Below are 16385 nucleotides of genomic sequence, written 5' to 3'. Positions count from 1 at the left end.
GGCCAGATGACTAGGTCAGTAGTTTGTGAACTTGTGTGCTCCTTCTGTTGTTTATGCTGGTCTTCTATGCGTTCCTGATGAATGGATTTAATGTTGTCAATCCCATTGTAAAAAATCCTTCAATGCCATCTTCAACAGGATCCTACAGCCAAACAAATCTTTACCCCCCCCCCACCTCACTCTGTGATTTCTGAAGAGATCACTACCTCTGTGATGTTCTTGTCCATTTGACCCCACACCCCCCCCCCCCACTAATCTCCTCCTGTCAAGCGACAGAAAAGCTACACTGGCCCATTCACCACCTTTCTTACCTCTACTCAAGGCCCCAAACAGTCCTTCTAGTTGAGACAACACTTCACCTATGAATCCGTTGGAATCTTCTATTGTATCCAGTGCTCCCAATGCAGCCTTCCCTACGTGGATGAGACCTGACATAAATTGGGGGAATGGCTTTGTCAATTACTTCCACTCCATTGCCAAAAGCAGAATTCCCCAGCGGCCAACCATTCTAATTCCTATCCTCATTCCTGTTGCAACATGTTGGTCAGTGGCCTTCTCTTTTGCCATGATGAGGCCACTCTCAGGGTGGAGGAGCAACACAGCATATACTGTTTAGGTAGCCTTTAACCTGATGGCATGAACAACAATTTCTCCTTCTGGATACTTTCCCTCCCCCTATTCTTCTATTGCCCACTCTAGCTTCTTACCTATTCTCCTCACCTGCCAATCAGCTCACTCTGGTGCCCCTCCAGCTTCCTTTTCTCCTATGCTCCACTTTGCTCTCCTATTAGATTCCTTCCTCTCCAGCCTTTACCTTTCCCACTCACCTGGCTTCACCCATCCCCTTCTAGATAGTACACCTTCCCCTCTCCCCTCTTTTTATTCTGGCATCTTCCCCTTTCCTTCCCAGTCCTGAAGAAGTGTCTCGGTTTGAAATAACAATTGTTTATTCATTTCTATAGATGCTGCCTGTCGTGCGTGGCCAAGTGGTTAAGGCATTGGACTAGCGATCTGAAGGTCGTGAGTTCGAGCCTGAGCCGAGGCAGCGTGTGTCCTTCAGCAAGGCACTTAACCACACATTGCTCCAGTCCACCCAGCTGAAAATGGGTACCAACAAAATGCTGTGGGTTAACCGATAACCGATAAGGCTGCATCACATAACCATGTGATAGACTGGTGTCCTATCGGTGGGGGGGGGGGGGGGAGTCTTGTACTCTCAGTCGCTTCACGCCACGGAAACTGGCATAAGCACTGCCCTGATGAGCCTATAAGGCTCGGGGCAGAGTTTAACTTTTAACTTATAGATACTGCCTAACCTTCTGAGTTCCTTTAGCATTATGTGTCTGTTGCTCTGGATTTCCAGCATCTGCAGAATTTCTTGTGTTTGTGAAAAGTCCTTCTGAGCAGTCACGATCCAAGAATTCCCATGAGCTCATGGGAATACTACAAATTTTCAAGGAGACTTTTCAGAAGCTTTGAATCTTTTTCCTCTGTCCATCTGATAATCTGTTCTCATGTCTGACTGGAAGTCGGGTATAGGGCAAATAATCCACGTGGTGTGCCCAACAGGTCTCCTCATGCACCTTTAGAAGTTGCCTAGTGTGAAGCAATGTGCTCATTCAAATACTAGCTTATTACAATAGATGGCATAAAAAGAATGATTTCATGGAGTTGTTTAAAATTATGAGGAATATAACTCAGTGGTTACAACTGGTTATCACGTCTGCAATGTCAGCATTGGCTTAGATGTAATAAGAAGATATAATGTAGATATAAGAAAAGTTAAACACTATTGATAGATTATTGTTTGAATACAACCCAGCACAACAAATTGATTGTTATATCAGTAAAGAAAAACAGTTCTTTTACAGACCTATGAGGTTATATAATTTGGGTATTACACTACCATAACAATTTTTTTGTTGGAAAAAAGTGCAAAAATATTCTAAAATCTCACTGAACTGTCAGTAGCTGATTTCCCAACAAAAGTTAAGAGAATTTTGCTCCAGTCTTACTTAAGCAATTTTCAACTTCACAGCTTCAGTGCATCTCTCACAGGGAATCCCAACTACGACCTCCCTTTGGAGTCGTGTCAGTGAATTTCTAGACCAATGTATTAGGGGAGATTGTTTAGAGCGATCATTGTTTTGTTTATTACTGTAAACTGCTTGTCTGCACTGCACAATGTTAGTGTTCAGAGCAATCATTATACTGTTCATTACTTTAAACTATTTGTTCCCACTGCATTACGTTGGCGTGCACTCTTACATTTTGAGCTAGATGTTGTAAAATAAATTTGTCTGCCTAGAAGTTGGAATTTACCTCCTTTCAATACGTTCTGTGGATGCAGTGTGGAGTCTGAGTAACCAATCATGGGAAGCTCCGCAAAAATGAGGAAACTTGTAGAAAGGCTAGCTGAAATAATTGTTACATTTTATTTATTTATCCTGAATTGTTTGATTCCTGTATCAGCAGTGTCCCGACGCTATTACTAGGCAAGGGCTGATAGGCAATGCAGTGTACAGCTGAACTGCAATGTACTGTAAATGAAACGTCTCCAGTGGGTAAAGCGACACCCAGCAACATTGTTTGGAATATTCTGAGCAATAACAGCAAAGAAAAGTATGTCAATTTAACAATGGGAACCCTTTAAATCTGGTCTCATAGTTGATCTACTGTGCATACGGCACTTAACTTTTTGTGAGTTGAAGGTTCAGGTTGTTGGCTGTACTCTTCACAGCAAAGTATCTCAGGGAATGTGGAAATGGTCACTGGGCATAGGATGATTTAAAAAATATATTTATTTATTTATGTTATTTGGAAATACAGCGTGGAACAGGCCCTTTTGACCCAACAAGCCACACCGCCCAGCCACCCACTGATTTAACCCTACCCTAATCACAGGATAATTTACAATGACCAATTAACCTACTAAATGATACTTCTTTAGAGCGCCAGATGAAATGCACACGTGGATGGGGAGGATGTACAAACTCCTTATATAAGATGTCAGAATTGAACGCCAAACTCAGACACCCCCAACCTCTAATAGCATTGCACTAACCGTTACTTTACCACGGTACTTTTAGTAACTGTGATCCGAATCTTGGACGCAGTTGCTTGGTGGAATATGCAAAGCAGGAGTGGAAGTAGATCGGATCTTCGAAATACTTCTACAACAATTATGGCAGCCTTGCCAGGTATCTCAATACAGTTCCCCCATCAGTCACTTGGATCAGGTGTGTTACACAGTGGAAGTTGAAACTAAGCAATAATATATAAGAATCCACGAAAAAAGTCACAACAATATAGTCTTAAACTGGATTCAGGTTTCAAACATGTCAAACTGAAGACAAGCCTGCAATAGAATCATTTAAAATTCCAGAAAGAAGAAGTATAAAAATATCCCACTTAAACAGGAAATCAGCTTTTTCACCACTCAAATATCCATTACACCATTCCTCCCACAATTTGATTAAATTTCTTTTTTTCTGGATTTTGCCAGATGTATCAGAAACAAATTAAATAAAATTGCAACATATCTGATATCACGAACAAAGTTCTGGGAAGCACTAATGCTTGAGTTAAAATTGTTTTGATCCTTCTTTCAGTATTAGAGGTGACAACACAGGCAGATTGAATATTTTATTCTCTTTACACATAGCAACTGCATCAAACTTTCTGTCCAATATGACAGGAACCATGGTTGAGCGATCCTTTTGATACAATGACTCAAGATGCCCTATGATTTTCACTGCCATGTGAAGTAAGATCTATGTCAGATTTCAGTGTTCTAGGGAAATTTCAGTGTTATATAGACACACACACATATATATATATATATAAAACCTCTTTAGTCATTTTTTAAAAAATGTCCTCCATCATGTATGTCCTTCTGGAATTTCTGCCCCTGACAGCCCACTTTCAGAACAGAACTCATTAGCAGAATTCTATACCTATCACACTAGCCCATTGTGAACTCTCTGTGCAATCATGTTAGCTTCACTGACATTTTGTGTGCAACGATAATTTATTTATCTTCATTTCCTTCCATTCGTTTCATTAGGTTCAGGTTATCAAAATCTCTGCTGCCTGTGTCCCAGAAGTCAGCATTCCCCTAACACATGGGGCTGACATTTGAGTAAGCAACGTCATTATTTTAAATTTTGCAGCACCTGTGTTTTCAAATCCTCACTGATTACACTCCACCCTGTCTCTACAAACTCCACATCACTGAACGGTATCAGCTCTCCTCCAGTTCTAGCTTCTTGAGCATTCCAGAATTAATAACTCAACCACTCACTGTGAATTCTCACCAAGCTCCTAACCTATACACTCCCTGATCTGGTCTAGCTAATGTGTGACTCCAAATCTACGATAATGTTTGATTCTTAACTCAGGGACAATGAGGAAAAGAAAATCATCTTTGCCTGTGAAGTCCTCATCTTAATATATAATTATTTGATAATGAATGGTTTGAAAATAGCTTAAATACTGCTTCAGAACTAACTTGAAGGTCACATATCAGAAACTCTTGAACGATACCATAATTTCTAGAATGTAAACACAGTAATATCACAACAATCTTCACTAAGGTCTGTATTTTGCGTAACTACAGATTAACTACTGTTAATCATTTTGAAGAAGACTTTCATTTGGTTTAAAATAGTTATCATTTTAATTTACCTAGTTCAGAAAAAAATAAACATCATTCAAAATTTTTAAGCCATTTTACTTTTTGATTATGCCTCAGTCACCCAGAAGAAATATCAATAAAGCTACATTATGATTCATAATGTAGACTCTATGGCTGGAGGAGTAAGATCTCAGCTGTAGAGTTTCTTATAAAACCATCCTGCATGGAAAAATAACATTGAATGTATGCTTCCAATGTCATTGAAAAGCTTGAGAGATTGAGGGAATAACATCTTTTAGATTTGTTCACAGAATTTGGATGATTCTCCCCATATCAGCATTTATTATCCATCCATAGTGTCCTTTGATAGATTCACCAATTCAAAGGCAAGGAACTAGGGTCTTCTGTCTAACTCAGGGGTTCTCAACCTGGGCTCCACGGTCCACAGACCCTTCAGTTAATGATAGGGGTCCATGGCATAAAAATGGTTGGGAACCCCTGGTCTAACTTTACCATTATTCACATATTTACCATTATTCATTAATCCATTTACCTGCATCTGTCTAAACATTTCCTGTCCATGAACCTGTCCAAATGTCTTTTAAACATTGTATTTACGTCTATCTCTACCATCTTCTCTGGAAATTTGTTCAATTTAATCAGCACCTTCCGTGTGAAAAACCTACCCCTCAGATCCTCTTTCTCACTTTAAACCTATGCCCTCTAGTTTTAGACTCTTCTATCCTGGTAAGAACACTCTGCTTATCTACTCTATCGATAGATTTATAAGCATAGATTTCTAAACCACAATAAGATTATTCCTCAGCCTTCTTCACTTCAGGAAAAATGGTCCCTCCAATCTGGTCTGTCCGGTTTTCCAGAAGGTTTGTTCCGCTTCAATGCTGCTAATACAGGCTTGCACTTGGGGCTTACTTTTGGCAAACTGTGTCACTGAACACCCAGGGATGTCCATGTAAAAGACTGTTTCTTTTTTTTTGCCCCGTGTTCCTTTTTTAAAAAATTGCTATCTCACTTTTCTTGCATTTTGATCTTCAGAGATCAAGTTGCTTTCAAATTTGCAAACAATGGATGCTTGGATAAAGTGAGGCAACTCCTCAGTAAAGATGGCCTCTCATTGAAAGCCGTGTTTAACCATGTTAAGCGAATGACTAATACAGCTATCTCTGTATGAAAAACCTACTTCACAGTTCCCCATTAAAAATTACCCTATTCACCTTAAGCCTATGCTGTCTAATCTTAGATTCAATTTTCTCAGTATGAAAACCATAACTACCTAGTCTATCAATGGGCTTCACAATACTGTAAGTGTGGTTTAACTAGCATTGTGTACAATTGTAACATTTCACTCCAACTCTTGTACTCAATGGGCTGGAACGGATTGAGGGAAAGAGATTCAGCTTTCAAAAATGAATGGAACAAACACATTAAGATAGGCTCAATATCCCATTTAACAATTGTATAATAGGAACTCTCACTTGAGACATTTTACAATTCCGGTGGAGGGCTCTTTGTAAGGAAAGAGTTCCATCGTGATCTCTTAGCTTCTCTCACCCTCCAACTCAAGATGGCAAATTCATTTCAGGAACAAAGCTCAGAATGGAGAATAGAAAATTGCTGTAATCCCTAGGGCTCCCAACAATCTGGGAGCTCTGCAAAATCTCTGGTCATAAGGTTGCCCATCTGATTAAAAAAAAACTGTTTCTGAGTCAGATTCAAAGTTATTAAGGGGTTTAGAAATGTTTAAAATAGACTATAATACTGAGGGGAAAAAACTCACAACAATAACATTCCATTTTTTCTGAAAATTCATTAACCTCAAATTGAAAGGAATAAACAATATCCTTGTGCAAGATTGACATGGATGCACTACATTTGTGTGTTTATTATGTTGTAAGCGCTGTTTTTATCCTATTACTCCAAAGTTAATATTGGAGAAGGATTTAGGAGAGCAGACATGGTTTATGGAATGTAATTGGTGCGGACTGTGGGAGATTAAAAGAAGCAAAGTCGCGCTGCTAAAATCCAAACAGTTAAATGAAATGAACCCCTACACACAAACCTCATTTCTCCCACCTGGCTGCAACAGATCAAGTGTGTAACCCCTGTGTGTTGAATGCAGAACACTAGAGTGTAATAAACTCACAGCATGGCATCTCAGAAGATGGACACAAAGTATTGATTTAACGATTTCCATACGGAGGGCAACAACTTTTTTTGTTCATCAGAGATTGTGTATTACATGGTATAATTCCCATGTGTTCAAAATGGTAATAATTTTAAAGACCCATCCCAATTTTTAATGCTGTTAGCTAGACTTTTAAGCAAATTACAGGCAGAACACTGCCAGTCTGTGATGCAGTTACTTAATATTCCTGCTACTAGCTGTAGACAGAATTGCACCAAATATTGGGCCAATAGGTTTATCTCCCTTCATTCTGCAGTGTTAGGCATCCTGAGACATTTTAACTAAATGCTGGGAAAAATTCAACTCCATTACGGGACCCAGTCAGAATGGAATGTGTTCACTTTGCAAGTTGTAAATTCATGGAAGTTTCATTTCTATTGACGGCAGAGAATTCTCTCCGCAATTTAGTTCGTAACCAGCTAAAATCAGCAATGTTTATATGACTGTGCTGCTACTGGAGGGAACAGTGACCCTTCTGTCAACACTGGAACATAAATAAGGTGCCACTGGCAGCACAGATTATCAGCTCAACCCTGGCTTCCCTGCTGTCACCATGGGGCAAATATCGCAATTCTCAGCTACATTCCACAATGTAAACGCAGTAATTCTCAAGCAACGAGAGTAAAAATACTTGCTGAGCTGCTCCAAACAGAAAGTTCAGCAATAAATCTGTAGAATGAGCCTGAGTTTTCAACCTCTGACTTAATTCTAAAATTCAGTCAAAAACTATTTTTAATCCTATCCCAGACACATGTCTTCACGTGGCTATGGTATCTTTTTCACATTGTTCATTGCTTAATATAATATGCACTGTGCTCATTGAGCCTTACTTGTTAACACAAAATAGTTCAGACAATGCCAAAGAATAGGTGCAAATTAAGGGGTCTCTAATTGTTAAAATGTAGCCTATATTGGAATTATTAAAAGAGCAAAGACATACACTTACAATCCGGAAATATCATTGCATAATGTAGAAGAGTTCTGGAGTAGTGGAGGAGTGAGTGAAACTGAAAACCTCAAAAAATGCAAATTACTTTGGAGACTAAGTAAAGACAGCTGCTGCTACCTTTCTTTGGATTTCTTTACCCTCGCTGTCGTCCTGTTCTAAAATCAGCCGATCGTTCAGTGTCATAGTTGTGTATGTCAGCAGTCGTTGGCCATTTTCTGTGTAATAGTCTTTGAAGCAAGGTTTGGGACAGTAATGGACCATGAATGCCTTGATTGATTTGTTTGAGCCTGTCCTCTCCTGGAAAACATGTCCTTTTGGACTTTCTGATGCAGTGAAAAGTAAAACCCTGTTTAATTGCCATGTTTCCTACTCTAATGGCACTGATTCCAATTAAAACACATAATTGCCATCCTGAGTGAAATTGGGAAATTTGTGTCTCATTAGAAATCACACCTGGGTCCCATCTGACTGGAATGTCCCAGTGAGAATCATAGAGAACTTAAATCTACCTCAACTGCACAGCTCAAGACAATAGTAGGTTTGCTACTATTGCCAAGACTTTCAAATCATATTTGCCATGCCATATCTGTTTTGGAGTCATAAAATTCTCATCTTGCCACCTTAAAAGGAATACATTTAAATCTAACTTGAACTAACAACCACAAATAGATTGCCTGAGATTTTGGGTTTAAAAGTAGACTGACAGCCCAGAAAACCAAGGATGAACAAAGGTTTGACCTGGTGTCAGAATTCACTAATTAATACATTCAAACTTCTAGGAAAAAGTCTCCACTTTGTCTTTTTTGCCTCTGGTCTGCCATGCTGCATCTTTGCCAAGTAGTTACTAGCCGCAGTGAGTAAATATCTCATTGTGACAGTCGCTAACATGCTGAACGGTAATGGAGTCAGAACAGAAACAGCCACTTTTAATCAAACCTGTCATCATTTGTTTTTCTCAACACGTCGAAAATGCCATCCTCTCCCACACCAGCACATTACTTATACAGTGCAGTCGCAACTGAAAGGAAGCTCCTTCGAAGAATATGGAACCTCCACAGCTTGCTAGCAAGGGGCAGACATAGCTTGGTGGTCCGGAAAAAGCAATGAGCAGGCAGTACAATGGCATATGTCTGAATGAATACTACATGAATGATTGGCACTGTGAAGTCCAGCAGAGTTTAAGAGCCTTTTGTGTTTGCCAAAACGTGAAATTAAAGACAATGCCATACAGTACGCATAGCCCAATGTCCTCATAAGGAACTTCATTGCGACTCATAGGTCCAAACGTTTCTATTTTGCCTGCTGAGGGACATACAGCAATGCATACAGTTCATTAATGTTCACAAATGCTCATCTCCAGGGAATCACACGATATTGAACCTGAGTGAACTCACTGATCCTATCAGCGGCTCACGTCTCATATTTCTGAATGCACTTCAAGCCACATTAATACTTTTGAGTAAAGAATTGTGCTTGAAGTCGTAAAGTGCACCACTATCATTTTATTTGGCTCAGTACCCAAAGGAAGTCCCCAAGCACCTAAGGAAAGGGAGTTTGCAATGAAACCACTAACTGTTCAATGTGTTGGAGCACTTTAAGCAATCGGTGAGAAATTCTCAGTCAAATGCTAAAATTTGGAATTTCTGATCCTTAACTTTTGCTACATTTTCAGTTTTTTTATTGAAATACTTAATTAGAGAAAAATAAGTATTTGTAATAAGCAGAAATACAGATGTTAATGCAGCACCCAAAAGCATAAAAGATGAAGCAGAGAAAGTGATTAATTATTCAATTAAATAATAGTTAACTTCTCTCTAATGAGTTTATACAACAGCATGACTTTTAGTACCAAAGCTACGGTTAATGTTCAAAACCAAAAAAGATATAGTTCACAAATCAAAATTTTGAATAAAGGAAGGAGAACTTCAGCATACTAATCTGCAGAACCATTACATGACACATCAAGAGAAACTGGAGAGATCCACCTATTTTCCAGTTCACATGGAATATGGCTGTGTAAGCTGCTTTAAAACTGGTCCCTGCACAAGTCATAATCCAGCAACTTTTCTCAATTCGAGAGATAATGCTTGACCAGGGCAGAAGAGGTGGGTCTTCGCGATTTACATCAGGTACTCTATATTGTTCTCGCACAAACCCAACTTCCACTTAAGTGGCAAACTGTTGAAATCCGAAAGGCTTTCAATTTCCCATCACAGTGGTGCCTAGTACAGTGAGGGATATCAGTACAGGGAAAATTACAATAATAGGTATATCAATGGTTAAATTCTGTCTATCCTAATGCTCATCCACTTGCAGCATGGGTAATTTCTTCCTTATTTGCAGATTAGAGGAAAGAGATTATAACCAAGAAAACCCATTTCCTTTCCAACTTCCTTTTCCTGCTTTTCACAGTTCTTATTTCTACTTGTTTGTTATTTATCTATTCCTATCATCTAACTGCCTCAGTCCTTCTCTTGTCCCCAAGTGCCCTCAGCTCAAATTCTGCTTTCAGTAACACAGATCCTATCTAGAGGCTTTCCACAGGTCACTCTGTTATCACTGTTAACAGGGATTACATTCTTGCTCCGAGCTCTGCTGTTATAATGCTCATTTGTACTATTAGGTTACCATTCGGAGACTCTGTGAAATTGCAGCTCGCAGCAGAATCACAATTTCACACTCCAGTGTCATGAAGAAACCAGCAGATAATCGATGCTAAATGAATTATGACATGCATTTTGATTACTTTAGGAAACTATAAACATTATGGTATAATGTTCTAAAAAAGAAGTGTATATTATCATATTATATCACGAGCCTAAACAACAGATCAGAAGTTTCTTGCCGTTCATAAATGGATCCGAATAAAACCAAGAGGGCACATACCCTGACAGTGTTTTTGTATTCTCCAGATAAAGAATGGATCAGCAAGTATTTGATTTTCTTGCATTTTGTTTTCCATTCCAATTCTCTCTCCCCTCTCTCATTCCCTCTAACTCATTCATTGACTATATTGTGTTCCAAGAGGATCATATATATCTTTACTACAACTCCTAGAGATTACCGAATGGAGTGGTACAATGCCGAGAAGTTGTCCAGTCAGACTGTAGAACTAGCAGAATGCTGGATGCCCCACTGAGCAAGAAAATGAGACAGGTATTCAAAAGTAAGACATAACACCTGCAACCTTGTATCACAAGACCACAATATTTTGGAGAAATGACAGACCTGAAGATCTAAGCATCAGCAATTTTATGATGTGGACTGAGCACAACCATGTAGCTTCGCCTGACTTCCAGAACAGGTAAAGATATGCTTGCTCTCAGTGAAAATTATCCTTCCCAATACTTGCACATAAAATATCTAACCCATGCCACGTGGGTCCATTCTACATTTACTTCCTCATATGCTTGTTATTTGTATCAAAAATTAAAGGTTTGTATTTGACCTGAAAGCAGGATTGTTTTATGATTGGAGTTAGATTCTGAACAGTACATTGCACTGCCCATAACTGAAATAAAAATCACTTAACTCTTCTAAACCATCTATTGCTGGTTTGGGACATGGACTTTAACATACAGCTACCAGACTAGTTTTGCATGAGCTTCACAATACTGCAAAAAAAAAGGATGATGACATCCACAACTTTATTCCAAATGAAAAATAGAACAACGCCATCAAAGAGAACCAAACAAACAAGAATTGTGTCACAGTATACAGTATTTCCTGATTTTGATTTTCTTCGCTTGGTTGGCTGTATTTCCTGGATTGTAACCTGAAATATCAGTAGATACTCACTCTGATCTCAGAAAAATAAAGATTAAAAAGGAAATAGCATACAGCATTGTTTTTTTTTTGAAGAAAGAAGCTTTACATTACTGCCTGAGCAGCACGAAGTTCCTGAATATTTTGAGGATGGTAATGCCAGTATTCTATTAACTTCTTGCTATAACCGTCACTTTTGCATGAAACTCTAAGGATGCATCTTTTGCTGTAAAGACTACATGGAAATGCTTGATTACTATTTTTTTTTATTTAGGAAGTTAAATGAAAGATTGCTTTTTTTACAATATCAGTCTTAAAGACCTGACAATTCATGCAATAAAAATACAATTTCATGACAGTATGCCAGTGACTATGCTAAGGAAAGCACCTAGAGCATATTTCAAACTTATCAATCATTTTATTAAGTTACTCTCTCATTAATTACATATCGAAATCATCACCATATTCCTCTTCAGGCTTTGACTTTAATGTCCTGGTGCTATACAGACTGGATAATAATCCCTCTTTTTTAAAAAAATTCCTAAATCATTCAATTCAAAACCCACATTACGGGTTAGTAAAGTAAAATAATAACAGCAATACAATTTAAAAAAAGAAAAGTAATGTGAACCAAGCATGAATGTTGAGAACCGAATGGAAAATCTGTTAGATTTCAGAATAAATCTATTTTTGAATGCCTGTGAAGTTGGAGTTTCATTATTAAAGAATAAAATCCATGGGCAATTTCTACTCCCTGGAGTCAAATACTATTGCATTTGCAAAATCACATTCAAATTGTATCCATGCACAAAAAATCAATTTTGTTGTTAAACAATGATGGGCAAAATTATAATACAAAAAAAAAATTCTCTACTGCTGCATGCACATGCATTCCAGTCACTTTGAAAGCTACAAGTAAAAAAATGGATTTCCCATATTTCTAACATTGAAATGAATTTTTTAAATTAAATTAGCATTCTCTTCATCCTAATATTTACTTTTAAATTGTAATTAAGATGCTAAAAGCTTTGATTACACTTATGTCTACAGGTGAGAGCGACAGGAACTTTGGATGGGAGCTAGATTTAAATTTCGATTACCGTTGGAAAATTTTGTTTATTGTTAAAAAAGACCGCGGCGCCCACATCTGTTCACACAGTAAGAGCAGGCACTGTATTCACTGCGTACCAAGGGAAAGAGGAAAGGCAATGCAGGATTTCCACAGGTGAATTTGTAATGTATGGGCATGAAGAGGACAAATAACTCACCACCAACATACATGCACACACATTTGGGCGCGTGCACAGATCCATGTCCCCACACATAAACACACACTGCGGGCACCTCCAATTACAATGATAGAAATACCTATATCAAAATGTTTCAGTTATACTATGGAACTCACATCATGGTGTCATCCTTTTTACACTCCCAGCCGACTACTCTGTGTAAGCAAGATATTCTGGAAGACAAAAACTTTTCATGACAGTCTCCTTGATACCCTTATCATACACTGCATTTATAATTAAAACAAAATGCTTGTTCAATATTTAACCCCAAAACCTGTTGAGGTAGCAACCTTAAAGTGAAATACTTCAGGACAGACATATCTCAATGGGCTTGATGTATATATATCAAGGAAGTATTGTATTGGCATCACAGGGTTATAGACTCAGATTAATTTTAAGGTCATTGCTGACTTTATTGGGACATTTACTCCCAAATTAATTCCTAGTCTGAAATAGATTTTGACAATCTGTGCATTGGACAAGTACTTATGACATAAATATAATACAAACAGATATACTGTGAGATACTACTACAATTTCACATCCAACTTTAAAATTATTCATGAACTCAAATCTCAAATTAATTCAAACAAATATTTCAACAGTCAAATTCTAGTAACATTTTTACAATTACTAAAAGCTTTATAGCCAACAAACTTTTATTTTACTGTGAATTATTTATGCCACAAATTCTTAGTATTTCTAGGAGAACTCTTGTCAAGTTTATGAGCATGAAAACACTTTTGGAATGCTCACTGAACTAGTATTACACATTATTCCAATCATTCCAAAGAGGGTTTTAATCCTTTTGTTTTGTAAGTGAATTGTATATGAACAGCAGAGGGTCACATTTCTATTGAAAAAGCACCATTACCAACATCATGCATTTTAATTCCTGCCCTGTCACAGTTTTATCAAAGCCTTGTAGCCTAACCGTCACTTTTGCAGTGAATAAATACTATCAATAAAAGACGAGCATGTTTTGGGACAGGTTAAACTTTTATCAGGAATTGGAAGAAAAGGGGGAAAGAATTAACCTGTTTCAGTGGGTTGGACCTGCCCTATTGCCCTTTAATTACACAAGAAATTGTGTTGTGGACAGAGAAGCCACCACTCCACTGAATCTCTGCTTAAATGCCTGCAGAAAGCAACCAAGAGCTAATACATTTGATTATACTCACAGACCAGCCAACTACATTACACTAACAGCTAAAAGACAGAACTCAACACTTTAACAGAACCCAAAATTGCAAACCAAATATAGATTTCCACAAACGGGCAGTATTTTCTAAATCTCAGTAAAGAATCTTTTCCAATTCAACAATTTAAATAACGTAGCATTTTAAAGAATGCTTCACTCAATAGTCCTTGTCTCTTTTTTTTCCCAAAGCAACAGATCACTGATCGGTCGTGTTCAGGCTAATGGTCAGATTCTAACCGTGCAGTCACTCATTGACAACTTTCAACTGCATTCTGTTTTACTGCACTGCATGCTCTTTTTCTGTAGAAATACAAAGTTTCCTTCAGTGCACACAATATAATGATAACAAGCGTAAACCACATTATGACATCCAGGAGGTTTAGTTTTCAATCCTGCACATAAATTTTAATGCCAGTGAATGGGTTGAAAGCAGGCAACTACCAACATTTAACCCTTTTTCTGTGAACTAATATAGTCTGTGTTATTCAACATCTGCAATAAATTGCCAGAGCTAACAGTGACATCTGAACAAGGCTAAGAGCTACTTAATGTGGAATAACAGTTCTAAGGTGTACCTACCCAGAAATACATCATCATTTCGAAACCCAGGATTGTCAGAGTGTCTTCAATGGGAGGGAAACAGCAGGTATACTGCAGCGACCACCAGAATCTCTTTCACTCTCTCGTGTTCCCTGGCTCTGACTGAAGGTAGGGTGTTTCTCTTCTTTTTTTCTTCTCTCTCACTCCCTCTCTTTGTCTTTCTTCTCTCAGCAGTATTACACTAGCTGTGATCTGCAGCAACCGTCTCCTTTCTTTTCCTCACAGCTGAGCTTGTGTGGTCAGAGTCGATCGTATGGCTCTTGTTTTTTTTTGCTGTCCCTTATTGGTAGAACTAAATCATTCAGTTGAAACTGAAATCATATGACAGTTTACAGCAGTTTAAGCCATTCCGGGGTTGTGTAGCTGTTTTTCCAAACTAACAAGAAAGCAAAAAAAAAAGTGAGAAGGGGAATAATTGGGTGGGAAAGGGGGATGGGGGAATTATTGTTGCAGTAAAATAAAATTCACACAAATGGAACAGATGAAAATAAAGAGCACTGGTTAAACTGAGTGGTCCTGTAATCTTTTTACTGCAGTCCCTTTCAAATGATGGGGCTGTGAATGTCGGTCTTTCCAAACAGCCCAATCAGAATGCAGGCACTGTGCTGAAGGCTTTGAGATGAGAGGCTGCACACATGGTCAGCTGGGGTGGAGGCAGCTTTGACCAGCTGGCTTGCTTGCTCCCAGGAACACTTAACCTGTGTCAGCACTTTTCACGTCATTCCAGCACAGGAATGGGCCAGCCTTAGAATTACCCACATGCTTCTACTTGGAACCTTTTATCACAGAAATACATCATGTTTATCAAGCATTGAGGAAACAACACTTTAAATAATTTAGTGCCAAGGCGAGAGAGATTCAGGCCGTGCTCAGAGGGATGAGAAGAGAAAGTAAAATTCCCTCCCTGGCTGCAATTTTCAAAGCAGCCGCACGCATAACTTCACCTCACTTGGGGGGGGGGGGGCGGGGGTGAAATTAAAGTAAAATAATCCCATTTCTGAAAAATGGATTAAACCACATTAATGCTTCTCAAAGGTTATTGAAAATGCTAATGTAATTGCATCGACTGAAAAGCAGCACAATGGTGAGATGCAGGTTGCAAAGATTCAAATGGTTGCATGTGACCGCTGAGCACAGAACAAATCATGCAGTTCACCAAGTTTGTCCTGTCGGTCGGTACAGCGATCCTTGCTACCTGGAATGTCACTACAGCAAGCTGGTGATATGACATGCAGATGAACAAGGAGAAGACTACTCCACTGACGAGAGGCATTTCGTTTATTGTCTGGCTTCCAATTTCCCAGGAGCAGCAACAAAATAAAACCCAAAAGCCTCTCTTTTTGCGTGCAGTTTGCAGGAGGCGGTGGGGGCTGGGGGCGTGCGGTGCAGGGTGTGACACTTATTGTTCCGTTCCTTATGGGAATGAGCAATATTTCCTCTGCCAGGAGGGTGATAATTCACACAAGGGAAAAATAAAAACAATAATTACACGTGTGAATTAGCTCTTGACAGTTGACAGCTGCACATGACTCTCTAGAATAAATTGAAAATTTGTACAAAAAGGATTGCAAAGATTGTTCCCTGTCACAGAGCAACTGCCTCATTGGAGTCAGTGTGTGCACAGCACTTTCGTCAATTGTGCAATAAAAATCAACACTTTTCATACATGTAGAAGTTCTCAAGTGACACACAATCAATGTTTAAACATGCACATCCTCCATAAGCAGAGCAAGATGATC

The 16385-nt window shown here is 38.6% G+C and overlaps 1 protein-coding gene across 19 annotated transcripts in view; it reads right to left on the bottom strand.

Moving 5' to 3' along the window:
* rbfox3a (RNA binding fox-1 homolog 3a) overlaps positions 1-16385 on the bottom strand; it is a 1515582-nt gene that overhangs the window by 541420 nt on the left and 957777 nt on the right. For 15 of the 19 annotated variants that reach the window (XM_073026039.1, XM_073026046.1, XM_073026052.1 and 12 more), the window contains one exon: positions 14626-15022. The exons of 3 other annotated variants lie outside the window; for them this stretch is intronic. In XM_073026039.1, coding sequence (XP_072882140.1) covers positions 14626-14643 — 18 coding nt within the window. In that variant the 5' untranslated portion in view covers positions 14644-15022. Of the gene's footprint in view, positions 1-12961; positions 13019-14625; positions 15023-16385 lie in introns of all 19 variants that reach the window. One more of the 19 variants, XM_073026061.1, reaches the window with a different exon arrangement.

This window comes from Hemitrygon akajei, chromosome 22, assembly GCF_048418815.1.
Source record: "Hemitrygon akajei chromosome 22, sHemAka1.3, whole genome shotgun sequence".
Lineage (NCBI taxonomy): Eukaryota > Metazoa > Chordata > Chondrichthyes > Myliobatiformes > Dasyatidae > Hemitrygon > Hemitrygon akajei.
The sequence above is the reverse complement of the archived record's forward strand: the minus strand, read 5'-3'. Positions and strand labels throughout refer to the sequence as shown.